Source organism: Eublepharis macularius, chromosome 13 (genome assembly GCF_028583425.1).
Source record: "Eublepharis macularius isolate TG4126 chromosome 13, MPM_Emac_v1.0, whole genome shotgun sequence".
NCBI classification, from domain to species: Eukaryota; Metazoa; Chordata; class Lepidosauria; order Squamata; family Eublepharidae; genus Eublepharis; species Eublepharis macularius.
In genome coordinates this window covers 56,133,673-56,155,776 of record NC_072802.1, presented here as the reverse complement: position 1 = coordinate 56,155,776, position 22,104 = coordinate 56,133,673, and the positions used below count along the sequence as shown (strand labels likewise).

The 22,104-nt window shown below is 45.6% G+C and overlaps 2 gene segments (V, D, J or C); both read right to left on the bottom strand.

Annotated features, from left to right (window-relative positions):
• On the bottom strand, nt 1-642 carry LOC129340970 (immunoglobulin lambda variable 6-57-like). The segment is given in 2 exon segments: nt 1-386; nt 565-642. Coding segments are annotated over 2 exon segments (435 nt in total).
• Nucleotides 643-9,861: 9,219 nt separating this feature from the next.
• On the bottom strand, nt 9,862-10,525 carry LOC129340969 (immunoglobulin lambda variable 6-57-like). The segment is given in 2 exon segments: nt 9,862-10,247; nt 10,444-10,525. Coding segments are annotated over 2 exon segments (435 nt in total).
• Between the last annotated feature and the right edge of the window lie 11,579 nt (nt 10,526-22,104).

Below are 22,104 nucleotides of genomic sequence, written 5' to 3'. Positions count from 1 at the left end.
TCAACCAAATGCAACCCATTGCAGACTACTGTAAGGAGGTTTTTGTCTCACTTCTCCATGCAGCTGTATCATCGTGCGCTGGACACCGCTAGCATAAGATAAACAGTAATAATCTGCCTCATCTTCTGCTTGAACATTGGCGATGGTTAAGGCGGCAGAGTTGGCAGAGGTGTCCGTAGAGCCAGAGAATCGATCCGAGATTCCTGTGTATCTGCTGTCAAATTGATATATCAGCAGTTTGGGGGCACTGCCAGGTTTCTGCTGATACCAGGATACATAGTTGTCTCTGATGCCACCACTGCTCCTGGCACAGGGGATCTTCACTGTTCCTCTTGGGGGTGCAGATGCAGAGGACGGCTGAGTCAGTACAAACTGGCCAAAGGCCCCTGGAACAAAATGAGAAATTAAAAAGAGGTCCTCCTCATGGATGCGTTTATTCCATCAAGCTGAGAAAAGGGGGAAGGAAATCAGTAAAGGAATAGTATTGTCAGAGGAATTGTAAGGAAAAGGAAACATAAACAAGAGGATGGGGTTCACATGAGCAAAACCAATGTTCTCCATTACCAGCGCAGTAAGTGAAGAGGAGGAGAGGGAGGAATGGTGCTTGAGCCATAGTCAGGGACTGGGCACCTGTTTGGCTTCCTGAAAAAAAGAACTCTCTGAACGGGACCCTCCTCCTCACTTTTAAGGCCCCAGGGGTAGAAAATGCAAATGCATGCAAATGTGGTTCTAGCTCATTGGTGATTCCTTCACAATCCCTGCCTGCTTGTAAAATAAAAGATAAAAACTGGTGAGAGATTCCCTCTCAATGATTTGATCTCAAACATAAGGGAGGTGGAAACATTCTTAGCTCTTGTACTTCTGCAGAAAGGTGTCTGGTTTCTGCCTCACCAATAAATGTAAAGCCATCATCTACAGAGCCGGGTAAATTCTATTTCAAGTCTGATTCTCAGACAGATTCTTCCCTGGCCTTCTCCCTAACCCAAAATGAAGTAACTGGGGATGGATCTTCTGCTCCAAGAACCTCCCAAATCTTCCTTGGCAGCACTAAAGAATGTCTTCCAATGTCATCTATTGAATCAGGATACAGGGATTATTTTCCTTCACCCGTTAAGATCTTCCAAGGAAGCTCTGTGTTACATGCCTCCTCACCACGTGGGTTTGAGAAACAGGCCCTCTCTCTGTAGAACACACTTCCCCTGGATGCCTGTTGGTTACATGGGGTTTTAAAAATCTGGTGAAAAGACTTTCTCTTCAAGCCTGGATTGAAAAGCCTGCAGTGGGCCAGGAGAAATTGGGGCAGAGGGGAGATTTGGAGGCGAAAGACAGAAGTTAGAGAAACAGTGATGCTCCCATGGCTTCTCCATTCCCCATCTCTTCTGAGCCTATCAGTTGCTGTAAGATGGGCCCCGCTGGAGTGCGAGTTCAATTCATTTGTGTGAACTGTGAGGATCTGTACGAGCTGATGAAGCCCAAGTTACTTCTAACAGATTCTTTGATGTGATCTGAACTTTCTTTCTATTATTATGGGCTAGATGTAAATTTATTACACTTCAAAGCCATTGAGCTCTTGAGCAAGAAGAAAATTTTCAAATAAAATAATGAACAAATACATCTTGATAGATGAAATGTGTGTAATAGACCAGCATACCTTTCAAACTAACCCCTCTGGCTTTTACTTTATCACAGGGCCTGTCCAGTAGGTGCTTGTACTGCATCAGCCCATGGGTCCCTCTAGCTCAATGATGCCTGCTCTGATCGGCATCTTCCAAAGAATCAGCCCCTTTTAATTGGCAATGCTGGAGATTCAATTGGGAACCAAATGCTCGGCCACTGAGCTGCCGGCCTTTCTGTGACACTGATGCCATCTTCTGTAAATTTGGGGAACTGCAGTGCTTGGACATACTGGCTTCAAGAAGTTTTCCCATTTAATTTTTTAAGGAAATGTTACTTCTGCTACAGCAGGGAAGCATTTTACAAGCAACACAACCCATTTTGCAATTCCAATGATCCTGGCTTCAATCAGTGGTGCCATGGTCAGACCACCATGTCCTGAAGGCTCGTCTGGGAGTGCCAACCCCCTCCTGCATGGGCGGCGAGTTGATTTATGCTTGCCTGCGGAGACTCACGGATCCAATTGGTTTCCAGAATGCTCTGCAGGGTCCGATGCCCCCTGGCGTTTCATTGGCTGAGCTGGTGGGAGATTGGCAGGACTGTCTCTCAAAAGCCATCAATGAGATCATTCCCCGTCGCCCTCTCCATCCCCATTTTCAGACTGGCTCCTTGGTATACGGAGGAGCTACGTCAGATGAAACAGAAACTGAGACGGCTAGAGCGAGTGTGGCAACGGAATCGTAGTAAAGAGGCAAGATCATCTTATAGAGCATTTATGAAGGCCTATGAGGTGGCTGTGAAGGTGACGAAGAGGGAATACTTTGCCACCTCCATAGCGTCTGCAAGCTCACGCCCAGCAAAACTGTTTCAAGTTGTTCGGTCTCTAGTCTCCCTCTCGCAAGGAGACTGCCAAATTAGGAAACCGGCCATTAGCTGCGAGGTTTTGGGGAGCTTCTTTGCTCTTGTCTCTCCGGTGCGATCTGCCAGCCACAGTTGATACAGTGAGGGAACTGGAGGCCCCTTGGCCGTCTTCCAATCCGATTTTAGATCACTTCAGCCTGGTCTCCTGGAAGGACGTGGATCCTGTGGCTGGTTAGGCCCACTACATGTTCTCTGTACCCCTGCCTGTTGTGGCTGGTGAAAGCCAGCACTGATAGGTTGGGGGCCCAATTGGAGGATATTATTAATTCATCGTTAAGCTCTGGGGGGTTTCCTGGGGCGTTTAAGGAAGCCGTGGTGAGGCCTCTCTTTAAAAAGCCATCTTTGGACCCACAGACCCGTCCAGTTACCACCCAGTATCGAACCTCCCGTTCCTGGGAAAGGCGATTGAGCGGGTGGTGGTGGAACAGCTGCAGGCTTTCCTGGAAGAAACTGTCCTGGACCCATACCAGTCCGGTTTCCGTCCGGGCCATGGGACGGAGATCGTGTTCGTCGCCCTCATGGACGATCTCCTCAGATACTCGGATCGAGGCAGGTCAGCGCTGCTGATATTGCTAGATCTTTCAGCGGCATTCGACATGGTCGACCGTGAGTTGTTGGACCACTGTCTCGCCGATGTGGGGATCCGAGGGATGGCCTTGCAGTGGCTTGTCTCTTTTCTCTAGGGTTGGGGACAGAGGGTAGCGCTGGGGGAGAAAGTGCCCATGCACCATACTTTCCCCCCTGTTGTTCAATCTTTATATGCGCCCCCTCACCCAACTGGTACAGAGTTTCAGACTGTGTTGTCACCAGTATGCAGATGACACCCAGTTGTATCTGTTGATGGGCGGCCGACCTGGCTCAGTCCCGGATGCCCTTCTGAGAGCTCTGGAGGCCATGTCTGGTTGGGTGAAGCAGAGCAGACTGAAGTTGAACCCTGCGAAGACGGAGGTCCTGTACTTGGGCCTTGGGCTGTCGGATGCAAGGTTCCGTCTCCCAGCCTTTGGGGGGGGGGCGTTGGTGCTCATCTCATCGGTTAAAAGTCTTGGCATGATCTTGAATTCCTCCCTGTCTATGGAAACTCAAATTGCATCTGTTTCCCGGACTGCTTTTTTCCACTTGCGGCAAGCCAGGCAACTTGCCCCCTATCTCTCAGCCCAGGACGTAACAACAGTGATCCATGCAACGGTCACCTCCAGGCTGGACTACTGTAACTCACTCTACACAGGGCTTCCCTTGGGTCTGATCCGGAAACTACAACGGGTCTAGAATGCTGCTACTCGTGTCCTGATGGGTGTTCCATACAGGACACATATTACACTAAACCTACAGCAGCTTCACTGGCTCCCCGTGGAATTTCGGATCCATTTCAAGGTGTTGGTTTTAACCTTTAAAGCCCTAAGCAGATTGGGACCAGCATACCTGAGGGACTGTCTCTCCCAGTATGTGCCCCGGAGAGTGCTTTGTTCAGCGGGTACAAACTTACTGGTGATCCCTAGCCCTAGGGAAACTCGTTTGGCCTCGACCAGGGTCAGGGCCTTTTCGGTCCTGGCCCCAACCTGGTGGAACTCTCTGTCTGAGGACACTTGGGCCCGCCAGGATCTTGTATAATTTTGGCAAGCCTGCAAGATGAAGATGTTCCACCTGGCTTACGGATGAGGCGAGTGTCAGGACCATCATTGAGCCTCCCATCGGTCTCCGGTATTTGAGTACAGCTTGTCTGTCTGTCTACCTCTTTGTATGCTGGGGGCTGGAATGTGTAGCCAACTATATCAGGTTTTTGTATATATATAATTTCATTTGCTGAATTTTATTGTAGAATTTGCTATGCAATTGTATTTTATGACTGTTGTACCCCGTCCTGAGCCCACTTGTAGGAAGGGCGGGTTAAACACTGAATAAACTAAACTAAACTAAACAATCAATTATTAAGGAAAAGCATTTCCTTCAGGCAAGATAGAGGAAATTATTGCTGTCCATCTGGAAATCAGAGGGTGGTTTCTTCCCTCAAGACAAAAGAGCTCAGTGCCCAGGGCAGAGATTTGTCATTTCTTCTATATTTCAAAGTCAAGTGCAATACAAATTGTTCATAGTGATAATATAATCCTTAATATTTGTACAGTGCGTGTAACTTGAAGCTTTAAAAGCAATTAAACCAGTGCTTGCACAGTATTTAAAATTAATCATTGTGGTTACAGGAGCAATCAGGAGGAGAATTTGTGTGTCCACTGTTTTAGCTCAGCTTAAATAAGCTGGTATCTTTTTACTGTTTCCTCTGCAGATGCCTGACCCTGTGTGTGTGTCTCAAGCAAAAGGTTTTTGTCTCAGTTCCCCATTCAGATGAATCACTGTGACTAGTGCTGAGCTTGTTGTCCCAAGTAAGACAATAATAATCGGCATCGTCTTCAGCTTGAACTCCTGTGATGACTAAATTCCAGAGGTTTCTGGAGGTATCAGGGGAGACAGTGAATCTCTCAGGGATCCCAGAGCCCCTGCCTTGGTCACTGCTGGTGTAATAGTGGTACAGAAACAATGGAACACCGCCCGATTTCTGTTGGAACCAGTGGACCCTCTCAGTGCTGATGCTGTAGCCACTGCTCATTGCACAAGAGATCTTAGCCGTCGATCTTGGAGACTGGATCATCGAGGGTGGTTGGGTCACCACAAGTTGGGACAGGCATCCTACGAAAGGTCACGGACAATGTTATTGTCATCTTGCATTAGTGTTCATGCTTCTCTGCCTTGGATTAAACCTTCAACCATTAACATATCCTTACCTGAGATAAACACCCCCAGAAAGGAAACTAAAGATACCCACATCATTGCCAAAAGAATTCACACACACTATTTCTCTGTGATCTTTGCTCAGCTCTTCTCTTAAAGCAAATGCCTACCGCCTTTATGCAAATATGGCCAGCTATTATTGGCTCAAGGTAGCAGGAAAGTATGACATCATAAGATGATGTCCAGTTGCAAAATCATCCGTGGAAAGACTAATTTCTGAAACTTCTGAAATCCTGCCTAGGAAGTCAAACATTGCCACTAGCTGGTTTTGAATGTGTTGTGGGAGCTCCAGGTACTCAATGGTGAGGGAGAGGCATTCTGCATATGCTCAGAGGCACTTTGCTATCATTTTTTTATATTCAAAAAGTATAATTTAATAACTATATACAGAGCACTTGCACACAAAGCAGGTAAAGGCACAACACATAGGGGTAGGACCCCCCCCCCTTTTCAGAACCCATAGGGCAGAAAATCAAACTGAAGAGAACCGCCGTCTGCTTTCCCTACCACACTGTTCCCTACTCTACCTTAAGGGGTTGGTGGTCTCAGGGAAGGTTCCCCCTTTATTTCCTTTCTGCTGCCTCCCAGGCCCTCCACATTTAGGGTCTAGGCACCTGGGTTTCACCCAGCAGCAGGAGCCTCTCCTTCTTCAACCAAGAAGGCAACTGAACTCGCACTTTGCTACCATCATAGATTTCAGGGTAGCCATTGAGTGTCTCCAAGCTTCTACAGCTGGCATTTGGCTCCCTGTTGATTAACTTCAGCAAACCCTAAGTTCAGATGGAGGGAACAAGACTTCTGGCTCACAGGGCATGGATTAGCCCTGGCATCTCTCCTTGTGGAAATGAAACACAGCTCCCCTGACGTGTGATGATGACTCTGAGAGCTGATTAGCCTTCCACAGACAATAAGTTTCTTTCCTGCTCAAGGCTGGTGGGAGTCAAGCTCTTTGTCATTCATCATCAGAAGCGCTTCCCTGGCCATGAGAGTAGGAGGAGAAACACAAGAGTCAGTGAAAATCACTTTGGCATTTAATGGTTGACTTGCCAGAATTTGCCATCCCATCTCCACCAACCCCAGAGGTTCATGGCAAGAATGCCTCCAAATATCATGTTATTTCAGTTGGTTTGCTTGCCTTCTACTGTTTTTAAAAACTACAAGTCTGACAGAAATTCAACAGGCAAAGCTTCTACCAGCAAGGGAAAACAGAGAAGTATTTGTGGATATTTTTAAAACCTGTTTTGCATCTGTTAAAGGCAGCAGGCACCCTGATAGTGTCAGTGGTTACTGCCCTCCAGGATCCCTACCTTTTTGGAAATATGATTCAGGATGAACTGTCAGATACACGATATGTCTACCTTGTGGCATGGAATGTCCAATATTACTTTTGTTAATCATGAGGGGTGTGGGGGTTGTGGTTTTCTGTTGACTCTCCTTTCTGATCAGCCGTTTCCCTTAGGGAGAAGCTGATGGATGCAGCCAAAATTACGGCTCTTGGTATCCAGGTGTCTGAATGGCACCTGACTTCAAAACAAAAGATTTGGCTGCTCAAAAGAAATCTAGACATCATGCAAAAAAAAGGTCTCTACATTGTTTCTCTTGAATGGGATTACTGACTTGGATGTTAAGCACCGCCAAGGAAGTCAGAATGGAGCCTTCTGCTAGGGTTGCAGGTTACAGACTGGGCAATCTCCTTTTATGTTGAAATCTGCAGCTGAACTAGAATACAAATTCTTATCTGCTCTACTGCAGCTCACCCAGTCTTTCACACACATCTTTGCCTGCTCTCTGGTTCTTTCTTTGACCTTTCTTGGATCCCTAAGCCTCCAGCAGGATAGCTCAGCACTTCCATCGGCTTAAATTTGTGCAGCAACAGCGACACCTACAGTATATCAAAGGTACCACATCATGCATTCCTCCAGTCCAGCAAAAGGAACCCAGTTGGCTCTCTCCTTCTCATAAGTTCGTTCCACCTTGTTTCTAGGTAGAGGAGAACAGGAAGGAAATACTAGCTAATGATCAGGGAGAGACTGGATTAGCATTCTCACCTGGGTGTATTTATCTTCTTACATCACCAGAGACTTCTAATATGAGAGTAAGTTGCAGACACTCACTAATTGGATAACATATTCATCGGACTGGATTCTATATTCATTTTTGCTCTGCATTGTTCTGTGATTTGCCTGTTGCTGTCTCTTGCATTGTTTGATCTCTTATTCTCTGTTAAAAATGATTGTTTTTCTTTTCACTTACCCCTTCCTTGTGAGCCAAACCAGAGCAAGGTCCATTTTTCAGACAATAAATGGACTATTGCACTCAGGGCCAGATCTAGGGGTGGCGGGGGGTTACCCTGCCCCCAGCGCTGCCAAAGAGGGGGCGCCAGGTGTGGCTGCCATACGGGAGCACGCGCCGCACCGCGGAGCCAGTGGTGGCAGCACAGGCAGCTGAGTGGAGGGTTGGAAGGCCGCCCACACCATTTGCCTGCACCTGTGCTACTGCTTAAGGGCAGGGAGTGCGCAGCAAGCTGGCCACCCCGTCAGAGGGGCAGGCAGCCTTCCATCCCTCCACTCAGCCACCCACGTGGCCACCACCAGCTCCGCAGCACACCGTGTGCTGGTGCAGCCAACTTGCCGCATGGTACCTTCCCTCCAGCGGCAGCATGGACAGCACGCTTACTGTCATCACACAGTGCCGGGAGTGCCGGTCTTGGGTTGACCCAGGTGCAGGCAACCCTAGATCCAGCCCTGATTGCACTGACCTGGATAGTCTAGGCAAGCCTGATCTTGGCAGATATTGGAAGCTAAGCAGGGTTGGCCTTGGTTAGTAATTGGATGGGAGACCTCCAATGAAGACCAGGGTTGCAGAGGCAGGCAATGGCAAACCGCCTCTGTTAGTCTCTTGCCATGAAAATCCTGCCAGGGATCACCATAAGTCAGCTATGACTTGATGGCACTGTCCACCACCAAATGGAATCTTAGATAGATCTTTATAGGGGTACAGCAGCAATCCTGCCTTCTAGCAACTTATCAGTCATAACTGTTTTGTTTAAAGGAGTGGCAATAGGGAGAAAAGAGACCCCCCCCCATTTTAGGATTGCCGGCTTTTAAACTGGTCCTTCTTACTGTCCCTTTAATATCATTTTGATCTGCAATAAATGCCAGGTGATGTGATTTACCTCCATGCCATAAAAAGCTTCAGCAGCCCATTTCCACACATGAAGACTCTAATAGATTTTTTCCCTAATCATTTGACAACACTTCCCCACATTTACAGTGAAATCTTCAACAGAGTTACTCCAGTCTAAGCCCATTGAAATCAATTGGTGCAAGACATGATATCCAGCTGCAAGTGTGGAGAACAACTTTGTAGTAGTGCTCCCAACAACAGTGATAGACTAGCCCTGGCAGACAAATTACCAGTTTTTGGTAAAGGAGCATCTACTAGCTCCAGAATGCTGAATGAAGTAGACTTTTAAGTGTGCGTATTCAGGATAACTTAAGGCATGTGTATTAGTTGTTATGAGGTCCTAGTATGTACTTTTTGCTAAGCAAACTTTTTAAAAATTGTCCCTGGTCCCTGGGAATTCTAGTAAGAGAAAAGCAGATCATACCAGACTGAAGTCAAGGATTTCCTCTTCCTTCAGCATAGGACATAATCAGTGAGACTTCAAAGTGGACTTTCCATGGTGAAACAGAGAAAGGAAAATCCACAGGGAATTATTAGGCAATTAATCCATGTGGGTCACACAATCCTAATAATAAATTTTCCCAGGCATGGAAAGGGCTGCTGTAGGGAAAGGAACACAGGAAAGATTACTGTTGATGGATTACTGGATCCAAGCTACTCTTTGTGGCTCATTACATTAAATTGTGCAATAGCTCACTTTTCTTGCTGAGAATCAAGGCAGATTGGAAAAAAAGTTTTTAAAAATGAAATAAAAACCTTATAAAACATGGCATACCACAAACAATGCAAACACTGGATTACAAAAATCAGGTAACAAAGGAGTAAAAAGAAGATACAGCAGACCATAAACAGTGCATAAACAGTGCAAACTACAGCTGTATGTTTTTCCAAATGATATCAGTATCATTAGCACATTGATAAAATGACTAATCTTAAATTGATGTCACGGTTGTTTATTCCTCTGATTCCTACATTTAAGGAACACAGTTTGGGGAGGGCAAGGGAGATTTCTCTTTTCATCTGTGGTTCCCTACTAGTGGGAATACTTGAAAGCAGTGATTAAACTGTGAACTTATAAGCAACAGACCTCATGGTTCCCTGGACACTATGGCTTCCCATCAAGAAATCCTGTTCCTTGGTTCCTGATGGCTGAGACTTTGCTAGCAACGTGGGTGAGGCATTCTGAACATGTTCCATGTGGGTATACAGGTTCACCCACAGCATGGAAAAAGATATTCCAGGATCACATCCTGATGACTGCAGGCTTGTGGTTAAAATATACTTTTAAAAGTATTTTAGAGGAGATCTATCACTGTGCATTGTACGGTAAGGGATCTAGGACAGGAAGCCTCTGACCTGTCAATCAAATGCAACCCATTGCAAACTACTATAAGGAGGTTTTTGTCTCACTTCCCCATGCAGTTGTATCACTGTGCACTTGCCACTGCCAGCATAAGATAAACAGTAATAATCTGCCTCGTCGTCGGCTTGAACGTTGGTGATGGTTAAGGTGGCAGAGTTGGCAGAGGTGTCCGTAGAGCCAGAGAATCGATCTGAGATTCCTGTGTATCTGGTGCTATAGCTATGTATCAGTAGTCTGGGGGCACTGCCAGGTTTCTGCTGATACCAGGATACATAGTAGTCTCTGATGGCACCACTGCTCTTGGTACAGGGTATCTTCACTGCTTCTCCAGGAGATGCAGATGTAGAGGACGGCTGAGTCAGTACAAACTGGCCGAAGGCACCTGGAAGAAAATGAAAAAATAAGAAGAGGTCCTCCTTAAGGATGCTTTTAGTCCATCAAGCAGAGAAAAAGGGGAAGGAAATCCGTGCAGGAATACTATTGTCAGAGGAATCATAAGATCAGTTTAGCACTACAGGAAAAGGAGACATAAACAAAAGAGTAGAGTTCACATGAGCAAAACCAATGTTCTCCATTACCAGCACAGTAAGTGAAGAGGAGGAGAGGGAGGAATAGCGCTTGAGCCATGGTCAGGGATTGGGAGCCCACTTGGCTTCCTGAGACAGAGGACTCTCTGAACGGGACCCTCCTCCTCACTTTTAAAGCCCCAGGGGTAGAAAATGCAAATGCATGCAAATGTGGTTCTAGCTCATTGGTGATTCCTTCACTATCCCTGCTCGCTTGTGGGATAAAAGATAAAAACTGGTGAGAGTTTCCCTCTCCGTTATGTGATCTCAAACATAAGGGAGGCGGAAACATTCTTAGCTCTTGGGGTTTTGTGCAGAAAGATGTCCAATTTCCATCTCACCAATCAATGTAAAGCTGTCGTCCACCAAGCCAGTTAAATTCTATATCAAATATGGCTCCCGGAGAGTTCAGAAAATGCTCTGCAGGATTTTCTGTGACATCACCGCCCTCGTCTGTACACCTGTGGAACTACAGCACTTGGGCATATCAGGGTCAAGAATTGTTGTTCCCCGCCTAATTTTCAAAGGAACGGTTACTTCAGCAACATCCCCAGCAGGAAATCATTTGACAGGCCAAGACAACCTGACTGACTCTACCACACTCCATAGGCCTAATTTTTCAGTTACGATGATGCTGGCTTCGATTAGTTTGTAAGTGATTGTATATCCTCCAGGCAAAATGGAGGAAATGAATGGTGCCCATCCAGAAATCAGAGGGTGGTTTCTCCCCTCAAGACAAAAGAGCTCAGTGCCCAGGGCAGAGGTCTGTCATTTCTTTTTATGTTTCAAAGTCAAGAGCAATGCAAATTCTTTATAGCATCAATATAATCCTTCACATTTGTACAGTGCTTGTAATTGAAGCTCTAAAAGCAATTAAATCAGAAGTTGCACAACATTTAAAATCAATCATTGGGGTTGCAGGGGCAGTTGAAATAAGAATATATCTCGTGTTTTGCCTCAGCTTGAATAAGCTGGTATCTTTTTACTGTTTCCTCTGCAGATGCCTGACCCTGTGTGTGTCTGCCAAGCAAAAGGTTTTTGTCTCAGTTCCCCATTCAGATGAATCACTGTGACGAGCTCTGAGCTTGTTGTCCCAAGTAAGGCAATAATAATCGGCATCGTCTTCAGCTTGAACTCCTGTGATGACTAAATTCCAGAGGTTTCTGGAGGTATCAGGGGAGACGGTGAATCTCTCGGGGATACCCCCAGGGGAGACCCCCATGGGTCATTACTAGAGCCAGGAAGAAGGCTGATGTTACCCCCCGGTCCAAATTGTTGAGCTATCACCACCGGGACATACCCTCAGATAAAATTACTTGGGCATTAGATTACTCACCTCTATCAGGTGCCATTTCTAACATCATCCGCAGAAATTGGCATATATTGTCTGACCTGCCGGGATGTAATAACTTACCTCAGATTGGATACCGGCGTACTAAGAACCTTAAAGACCTTTTGGTCCACTCAGACTTTAGATCTAAATCTGATGGATCCAAATTACCACAGGGGCATTTCCCCTGTGGCCATTGTAACGTTTGTTCTTTGAGTACAGAACTAACAAAAATCATCAATCCAACATCAGGTAAATATCTTTATTCCAAGTCCTTTTCCACCTGCAGCACCCCCAATGTTGTCTACCTCCTTATATGTGATTGCAATCAATTCTATGTTGGCTGCACTACTCGTCCGGTATGATCACGCATCCAAGAACATATCTCCAGATGTAGGAATCCAAATTTGGACCTTCCCCTTTATGAACATCTTAGAGTTCGACATTCCATGGATAGACCCTTCCAATTTACTGTCTTGGAAGTTGTTCCGAGACTAGGTTTTCGAAATCGCTTTCTCCTCCAGGCTGAAACTAGGTGGATTTTTAGACTTCATTCTATGATCCCACATGGCCTCAATAACCATCTAGATCTCTCCTCCTTCCGGATTCGGTTTCGTTTTCTCAGCCATGCCGGACGCTCCTCTCGGCTGGTCCGGGAGGAAACGACCGGGCACCCTGACCGGGCGGCTGATCTGCAAGGATTAGCCCCCAGGACTCCCAGGGAGGGAGCCAGGGTCCGGGACGCGGCGGGAAGAACTCCCCGAAATCAATGCGGGGAGGGAATTGCCCGTTTGTCCCTATGGAGGCCGGCAGATGTGCGCGGCGCCTCGAGTGCCGCCGGGCAACGAGAAACGGCAAGTAAAAGAAACAGGCGGAAGCCTGTAAACAAGCGAATCCCTTCTGTTCTACAAGCGTTTGTGAAGGAGAGGTTGATCTGAAGAAGACTCGCTCTTCCCCTTCGTGGAGTTCCAGAATTTTGTTGGCGCCCCCCCCCCCCAAAATGGCAGCAAAGAAGCAAAGTCCCGCTCTCGGTAAGTCAATCTCGGCCACCTTGCAGAAAGGGGAGTCGCTCGAAGAATTGGTGCGCAGGGCGGTGGTGGAAGCCATAAAACCCTTTGTTGACAAGCTGAACGAAACTGATCAAAGGGTGGGCTTAATTGAAAGCGAGGTGAAAACCATTAAGGCAGCAGCGGGGGGGGCAGAAAAGTCTGCTCTGGAAAGTGCGTCACTTGTGAAGGCTACAAAAAAGGAGCTGAAGTTGGTGGAGAACCAACTGATCGGGCTACAAGTGGAACGAACGCAGACAATTTTGCGTCTCCAAAACGTGAAAGAGGAGGAAAATGAGGATCTGTGGGATTTGGTCTCGGAATTACTGGCGACACCCGCGAGGACGACTAAAGAAGAGGTTAAAAGCGCCATTTTGGAGGTCCGTCGGGCTTCTTCAAAATATGCAACAAAGCGACAGTTGCCTCGTGAGATCATTATTGACTTTTCAACTAAAAAGATTCGGGACACCATCCTATATAACTCATACAATGCGGATTTGGACTTTATGGGTTTGAAAGTCAAGATTTTGAAGGACGTTCCATTTCTAGTCCGGAAACGGCGTTTTAAATATAAAAAGTTTGCAGCTCTTCTGAGGGACCATGGAATAAAGTACAAATGGTTATTCCCGGAAGGAATATGGTTCAGATATAAAGATCAGGCCTATAAGATATTATCAGAAGATCAACTAAAGGATTTTGAGAATAAAAACCCAGAACTCTGCTGCACCAAGAACGAAGAAAAGGAGGAGCCGGAGGGGGGGGGGAGGAGGAGAGCATTGCAACAGCAGTTGCACAGAGAGAATTGCGTCCGGGACCCAGAAGGGGGAGGAAAGTTTAATCAGAATTTGAAATGTTTATTCTCTGTATGATTAACCACTCCATCATTATTCTATGGAGCTATTTTTGTATTATGACAGTATGAAGGGAAACATTGAAGTGTAGTGTTTAGTGTTTGTAGTTCATTCCCCCCCCTTTTTCTTTTTCCACTCCCCTTTGTCCCTTCCCTCTTCCCTTTCCTTGTGATAGTCTGGTGTAGTGTTTTGTAGTTATGAAAAATAAAAAAATTTATAAAAAAAAAAAAAATAGATCTCTCCTCCTTCCTATGAGGTTCCAGTCCCGGACCTTTCCCGGTCGGCTAGCATCCTCCTAATATGAAATTTTTCCTTCATTAAATTAAGGAGTTTTTAACTGAGTACTATTGAGCAGATAGTTATAAATATCATGGCATATGTTAGTGCCTGTCCTTTAATTTTTTTAATTAACAGTACAGTACTGTACCTTTAAATCAATTGCGTTCATGATGCTATCGACCCACCTCTATGTATTTAAGCACTTGAATTGTCCCATCCCCCTCACTCCGAAATTTTGAATAGGTTCCTGGGAGAATAAACTTGTGATTTGTAATGTAAGTACTACTTTAATGATTGGGGGACGGTTATACATGTACTGTTGGATATTACTGCTTTATGTTATCCTCTAGATATTGTGGCCTGACGAAAGATTTATTCAAGTCTGAAACGAGAAAAAGAGAACGATCTGGCCGGCTTACGCTCGTTGCCCCAGTTGCTTTATTTCCGCTCACTTCACAGCGGCTTCCACAAGTGCCGTATTGGGACGGCTTGCCTTTCAGCGGCTCTTACGAGCACCTGCCTGGGTTCCCGCCCGCCTCGCGGCGGGTTTACAAGCGCCTACAATCTCTCGCTATACAATTGGGAACTATATTGACTACAGCTGACTAATGGTTACACCAGCAGCAATATCTTGACGTTTACTGGACTTTGAAATTGTTGATATACAGCGATTATTCTTGCATGTAACTTTGTATCATGTGTTATCCTTGCTGAAACTTTGTAATTTTGCCATTTATTCCGCCTTGGGCGTGCTTCCTTTTGTTGTGTTGTGTTGTAAGCAAAAGGTTTTTGTCTCAGTTCCCCATTCAGATGAATCACTGTGACGAGCTCTGAGCTTGTTGTCCCAAGTAAGGCAATAATAATCGGCATCGTCTTCAGCTTGAACTCCTGTGATGACTAAATTCCAGAGGTTTCTGGAGGTATCAGGGGAGACGGTGAATCTCTCGGGGATCCCGGAGCCCCTGCCTTGGTCACTGCTGGTGTAATAGTGGTACAGAAACAATGGAACACCACCCGATTTCTGTTGGAACCAGTGGACCCTCTCAGTGCTGATGCTGTAGCCACTGCTCATTGCACAAGAGATCTTAGCCGTCGATCCTGGAGACTGGACCATCGAGGGTGGTTGGGTCATCACGAGTTGGGACAGGCATCCTACGAAAGGTCACGGTCAATGTTATTGTCATCTTGCATTAGTGTTCATGCTTCTCTGCCTTGGATTAAACCTTCAACCATTAACATATCCTTACCTGAGATACATACCCCCAGAAAGGAAACTAAAGATACCCACATCATTGCCAAAAGAATTCACACACACTATTTCTCTGTGACTTTGCTCAGCAATTCTCTTAAAGCGAATGCCTACCACCTTTATGCAAATATGGCCAGCTATTATTGGCTAAAGGTAGCAGGAAAGTATGACATCATAGGATGATGTCCAGTTATAAAATCATCTGTGGGAAGACTAATTTCCGAAATGAACTGCGTCACGGCTGAAATTCTGCCCAAGAGGTCAACGTTCTCCACAGGCTGGATTCAAATGTGTTGTGGGAGCTCCAGGTAGTCAACGGTGAGGAAGAGACATTCTGCATATGCTCAGAGGCCTTTGCTATCATAGATTTGAGGATAGCCATTGAGTGTCTCCAAGCTTCTGCAGAGGGCCATTTGGCTCCCCACTGGCTAACCTCAGCAAACCGTAAGTTCAAACAGGAACAAAATAAATATAATGGATTAAGATGATGATAAAATGCCTTGACAACAATAAAGAGCTGTAGCCAACATTTGCCAACATGAGGAAACAGAGAAGAGGAATGTTTGGGGGTTTTTTTGGCCTGTCTTGCAACTGTTAAAGGCAGCAGGAGCCCTGACAAGATCAGAGTCCATTACCCCACCATTTGGGAAATAGGATTCAAATTCTGTCAGATACACAATATCTTGTGGCCAGGAATGTCGATTATTTTGTTAACCATGAGGGAGTTGTGGTTTTCAGTTGACTCTCCTTGGTCAGCAGTTTCCCTTAGGGAGAAACTGATGGGTGCAGTCAAAATTAGGGCTCTTGGTTCCCAGGTGTCTGAATAGCACCTGTCTTCAAAATGAAAGATTGGGCTGCTCAACATGAAATCTAGTCATCCTGCAAAAAAGGCCTTTACAATGTGTCTCTTGAATGGGATTACTGGTGCGGAGGCTGTGAAATTTTTAACTGCCATTGAATGAAGAATCAGGAGACTCTCTTTAAATATTTGAAAGGCTGTCATTTGGAGGAGGGCAAGGAGCTGTTCCAGTTGGCAGCGGAGGGTAGGACCCGAAGCAATGGGCTTAAATTACATGCACAAAGGTACCAGCTGGATATTAGGAAAAACTTTTTCATGGTCAGAGTAGCTCAAAAGTGGAACCAGCTGCCTAGGGAGGTGGTGAGCTCCCCCTCACTGGCAGTTTTCAAGAAGAGGCTGGATGAATATTTGTCAGGGATGCTTTAGGCTCATCCTGCACTGGGCAGGGGGTTGGACTAGATGGTCTGTATGGCCCCTTCCAACTGTATGATTCTGTGATTCTATGAGAATGGCAAAGCAGAGCGTGAAATATTGCCTGGCTGCTTCTAAGCCACTGTCTGGTGGTGAACTGTTATGGGACTTGCAGAGGGAGGACGGGGTCATGCAAGAACTGAAGTTTTTGTCTCGCTTCCTCATCTCCCTGCCGCACTGTGGTACGAGCTGCTCCCGCCATCATATGTACAACAAAAATAATCAGCCTCATCTTCAGGTTGGACTCCAGTGATGACTAAATTCCAGAGGTTGTTGGAGGTATCAGGGGCGACGGTGAATCTCTCAGGGACCCCTGAGCCCCTGCCCTGGCTGCTGCTGCTGTGATAGTGATATACAAAACGAGGGACACCCCCTGATGTCTGCTGATACCAGTGGACTCTGTAACTGCCCGTGCTATATCCAGAGGGCATGGCGCAGGAAAGGGGCACAGTCTCTCCCAGGGAGAAAGGTGCTGAGGGCCTCTGAGTCAACACAGGCTGAGAAGTGGAACCTGCAAAGGAGACAGAAAGCTTGAGGAAGGAAAAGTGGGCTCGCGCCTGTAGGGAAACCACAGGGGAATGTTGTGCCAAGAGATCAGCTTCTTGCACTGCAAGGGCTTTCGCTCCCTCCATTACCTGAGGGGCAAGTGAGGACCACGAGGAGGGCCAGGGCCCAGGCCGCGAGGGGGAGTCCAGGCACACTCTGCATGCTGAGGGAGGCAAAGGGGTCTCTGCTTGGGACTCTCTGATTTGCTCTTTAAAGGGGCAGGAGGTGCCTTCTCCACCAATCACAGCTCATTGGGATACTCAGCCAATCAGAATGAGGGTGAACCTCCCACATGAGAGACTCCAGATATGGTTTTAGGTGGGTAGCCCTGGGTCTGAAATAGAACAGCAGGATTTGAATGCAGTGGACACAAATCCAGATATGAAAAAGAGTCCAGTAGCACCTTTAAGACTAACCAACTTTATTGTAGCATAAGCTTTCAAGAATAACAGTTCTCTTTGTCAGATGCATGGAGGGCAAGAAGATGCATCTGACAAAGAGAACTGTGATTCTCGAAAGCTTTTGCTACAATAAAGTTGGTTAGTCTTAAAGGTGCTACTGGACTCTTTTTGATTTTGCTACTACAGACTAACACGGCTACTCCTCTGGATCTAAATCCAGATATGGTGACTCAATGGATCCTCCTGGGCATCTGAGCAAAGAAGAGGGAGAGTTTGGTTTGAAGCATTTATGTAGGAAGGAAAGAAGACAATTAGACACTTTCCTCGAATGAAGCTAAGATAAGAGCAGCAATTTCCTTAAGAGGCATGAGGTAGCACTGGAGCCACAATCATTTTGCACTCCTGCCTCAGAGTAAATCCCAGTGAACTAAAAAAATAACATCCAGTTGTGTAGTTGCAATCCTTACATAGTTCCCAGACCTATTGAACTGAACGGGACTTGCTCTACAGCAGCTCCTATACTGAGGATTAAACTTCAAGGTTTTCCTTTAGAACTGAAAACCAGATCACAATATCCGTTACTTCACATAACTTTTCTAGGGGCTTCTTTGAACTGGCAGGAATTGTTGTGTGAATGTATTCAGCAGGAATTAAAACTCCTCAAGCACCTGTGTCAGATACAAGACACAGTCCAAACAGGCGTGCAGTTCTTGTATCTTTGTTCTTTCTTCTAGAAATACAATGCAACCATACAACCACTCTGGAACTATCTAGAAGTTGAAATGGCAAGGGACGCAGCTGTTTTCCACCTGCCAATTCAAAGTTCTTCATGTGTGTGTTACTTAGAGGGCTGGTTGTTATTTTTCTGAGCTGACTTAAAGAAATGTGATGTTATGTTTTAGATATTGTGAAAGTTTTTAGAACTTGATCTTCTCTGAATGCATCCTGTTGATCTGCTGCCATAATTTTATACTTTTATCCTCCTATAAAAGCTTAAGTATATGCTGCTGAGGCTTTTGTGTTGCATTTTCAGTAAGGTAACCGTGCATGATGCAGCGTACTCCTAAGCATGTATACTTTCAAGTAAATCTCATTAAGTTCAGTGAGATTTATTCTCTGGCAAGTGCGTTTAGGACTGCAACTTTACGGCACAATCCTAAATGCAGTTATACCTTTCAAAGCCCACTGACACCTTTCAAAGCCCAATGTAACTCTGCTAAGGATTGCACTATAAAACTGCAATCCTAAGCACACATCTGTGAAGGAAAAGACTCACAAGCCTCCCTCCCTTGAGTCTTGGGAGGTCAGAAAAAACCTGCAGCCATCCCAGGTCTCTGCTTGGCAGTGCCACCCCTTTCCCCTTTCCCTGACTCCCCCGGAGGTACCAAGCTTCTCTCTGCGGCCACCAACAAAATATTCCCCTGCTAGACAGATTTGTACAACCAGCACTCTGTGTTACCATTTAGAAGCTCCGCCTAGTTGCCTCACTCCCACTTTGCCCCAGATACCTAGGACAGAGGCAATAAATCGGCCCTTTCCAATTTCAAACTATCCTGCTCAAGGGATAATTAGCTAGCCAACTTACCCCTCCACTTTACTGCTTTTTGGATAGCCAGACCAAATAGACATGGTGTGTTTACAGAGACCAGGCCTCAAGCATTCAAAGCATAAGAAAGTTTAAGAAACAAAAATAAAAAGTGTACCCATGTTTCGTTCAAGCATCAGGCTGAGCAAGGCTACAATGAAATGGTGAAACACATACAGTCCTCTTACCCTACACACGATACTTACCCTAAATCATGTTGAATTAAGATAGGCTAGTCATACTTGAAGTTGCAGCATTTAAAAGTCTGTTTGCTCTCAAGAGTTGGGTCAGATCCTGTTCTCCATTCCCATGTGGTCAAAATGAAGTCCCTATTAGTCCTTCGTGGCTTCTGTACCGGAGACCCCAAGAAGTAAGACAGCTTTTCCTCGGTTCCCCTCTGGGTTCATTCTGGTCTTCCTGCCTTGAAAGGAAAAAATTACCATCAAGCTGTCTGAATCTTTGTCTGTTTCAGGTATGCCATTCTTTCAAGATGTGAGATGTTAAACCTTTTGTTCTTACTTCAGCCAGAGCCATTTAGGAGCTGAAGTGCTCTGAGCTTGGGAGAGTTTGAGATGATTTGCCTCCTGTAAGTTTATCGGTCTATTACCAGCACTGCAGCCTCTGGAACAGAAAGGAGAGGCAGCGTTGCATAGTGGCTAACAACAACAACAACAACATTCAATTTATATACCGCCCTTCAGGACAACTTAATGCCCACTCAGAGCGGTTTACAAAGTATGCCATTATTATCCCCACAACAAAACACCCTGTGAGGTGGGTGGGGCTGAGAGAGCTCCAGAGAACTGTGACTAGCCTAAGGTCACCCAGTTGGCTTCAAGTGGAGGAGTGGGGAATCAAACCCAGTTCTCCAGATTAGATTCCCACGCTCTTAATCACTACACCAAACTGGCTAGAGTGAGGGACTAGGATCTGAGCAACCCATGTTTGATTCCCTACTCTGTCCTTGAAGCTCACTGGATGACCTTGGGCCAGTCACATACTCCCAGCCTAACCTACCTCACAGGGTCATTGTGAGGATAAAACAGAGGAGAGGAGAATGATTTACGCTGCTTCTAGCACCCATTGGGGATAAAGGTGGGGTATATATTGAAGTAAAATAAAATAAAAATAAACATGAGTAGAGGGTAGCCCCAATTAATAAAATATGGAGGTATTGCTACTGCTTTTATTGTTTTATGGTTCAGTGGTAAGTTTTTTTGTTTCCTTGCTAGTTGTCTATTCTTTTATTTCTTTTAACAGATGCTGATAATTCTTGGGTATTTTATTGCAAGTTTTAACTACATGTCACCTTGAAAGTCTATATGCTATGGTGGTTGTTAAAATAATACTGGTGAGCTGGATCCAGACTGGTTTTCTACTCAATCTCACCAACTTCCCTTCCTCACTACAATTTCATTCCCATCCCACATTACTTTTGTCCACACAGGTCCCATAATCCCCAGCATAACCTTTTGTGGTGGTCGTGACACCCCCCCCCCCAACTTGTCGGCCAGTAGAAAATCTGTTTGGATCCAACCCATCAGGTAAATATGGTTCAAACATATTCAAGCACAGATCAAATGAAACTGTGTAAAAATTCTATATTCCCCACTCTGGGGAGGAAAGTGAAGGTTTTTGTCTCAGTTTCCCATCAGTGTTAACCAGTAACCACCATGGAACTGGCTACTATCCAATGTGCAATAGTAATTAACAGCCTCATCTTCAGCCTGGGCATTAGTGGTGATTAAATAGTGCATGTTCCAGTCTTAGAACCTGTAAACCGGTCCAGGATCCCTTCTCCCCTAGTGCTGGCACCATGGAGCGCAAAGCGAGGGCCCCGTCGGGGTCTTTGCTGATGCCAGTGGGTGTGGGCTGCACTCCTATGGGCTGTGCAGGCGAGTTTAACTGTTTGTCCCAGAGGCACAGACTGGGAAAGAGGCTGAGTCAAAGTTGCCTGTGAACTGACCCCTGTACAAAAAGAAAAGGCAAAAACTGAAGCTTGGACATTTTGTGATAGGTGATTTCTAACACTGACTTAATTTTAATAGCTGTTATGTCAATAATCTTATGAAGTACAGAAGCATTTGACAGGTAAGGTGCAAAGGTATTTGTCACTGACAGGAGACAGTTTAGGACATTTCTGAGAGGATATCATTGCCTACAGAAATCAAATCAATTAAGAGGTCCCACATTCTAACGTACTCATGTTTTTAATTCCAGGTTAAAATCTCACATTCAGAATTCCAGTGAAAATTAAAAATGAGGGTGGCTTTTCTAATATTTCTCTAAATATCTACTGGCCTTTATGTTTTATTTCATTCCTCCAAGGTATTATTCTCGCCAATACCAACAAGGAATGCAAGGACAAGCAGGGCCTGAACCATTGCAAAGAAACCAGATAAGTCGGATCAACAAGATCTCTGATTTGAATCATCTGGTTGTCTTAAACCCCTGAGGTCAAGTGAGCATTCCCTTCATGCAAAATAAATGCTCATTAGCTACAGTTCCCAGGCACAGGTCTGGCTATAGAACAACCAGTAGCTGTAACCTGTTGGTCAAAGAGTCTTGTCTCTGAGCTCTGGGACTTCAGCTCCAGGAGAGACAGCATCAGTTACAAATCCACTAGATCCAGATCAGGAGTTGGAGGATGGGAGAAGCATTCAGATTGAGGACAGCTGTCCAGAACTCAGCCCAGGAATCTGTTTTCAATCTGAGGGATTACAGTATTTACTCACATTCGAAACTAGGTTGTTTCCAGGTATGCCATTTTAAAAAAGAGGGGTTGGATTTAAATTTGCATCCAAGTTACAGTTACATTGGATATTAGAAGAAAACATTTTTTGTGCAACAATTTTGGTGTGAGTGTCACATTACATTCAGGATTGACCTTCTTTCAAGTAAATAAAGGTAAAGGTAGTCCCTTGTGCAAGCACCGAGTCATTATTGACCCATGGGGGGATGTCACATCACGACGTTTTCTTGGCAGACTTTTTATGGGGTGGTTTGCCATTGCCTTCCCCAGTCATCTACACTTTACCCCCAGGAAACTGGGTACTCATTTTATCAACCTTGGAAGGATGGAAGGCTGAGTCAACCTTGAGCAGGTTATCTGAACC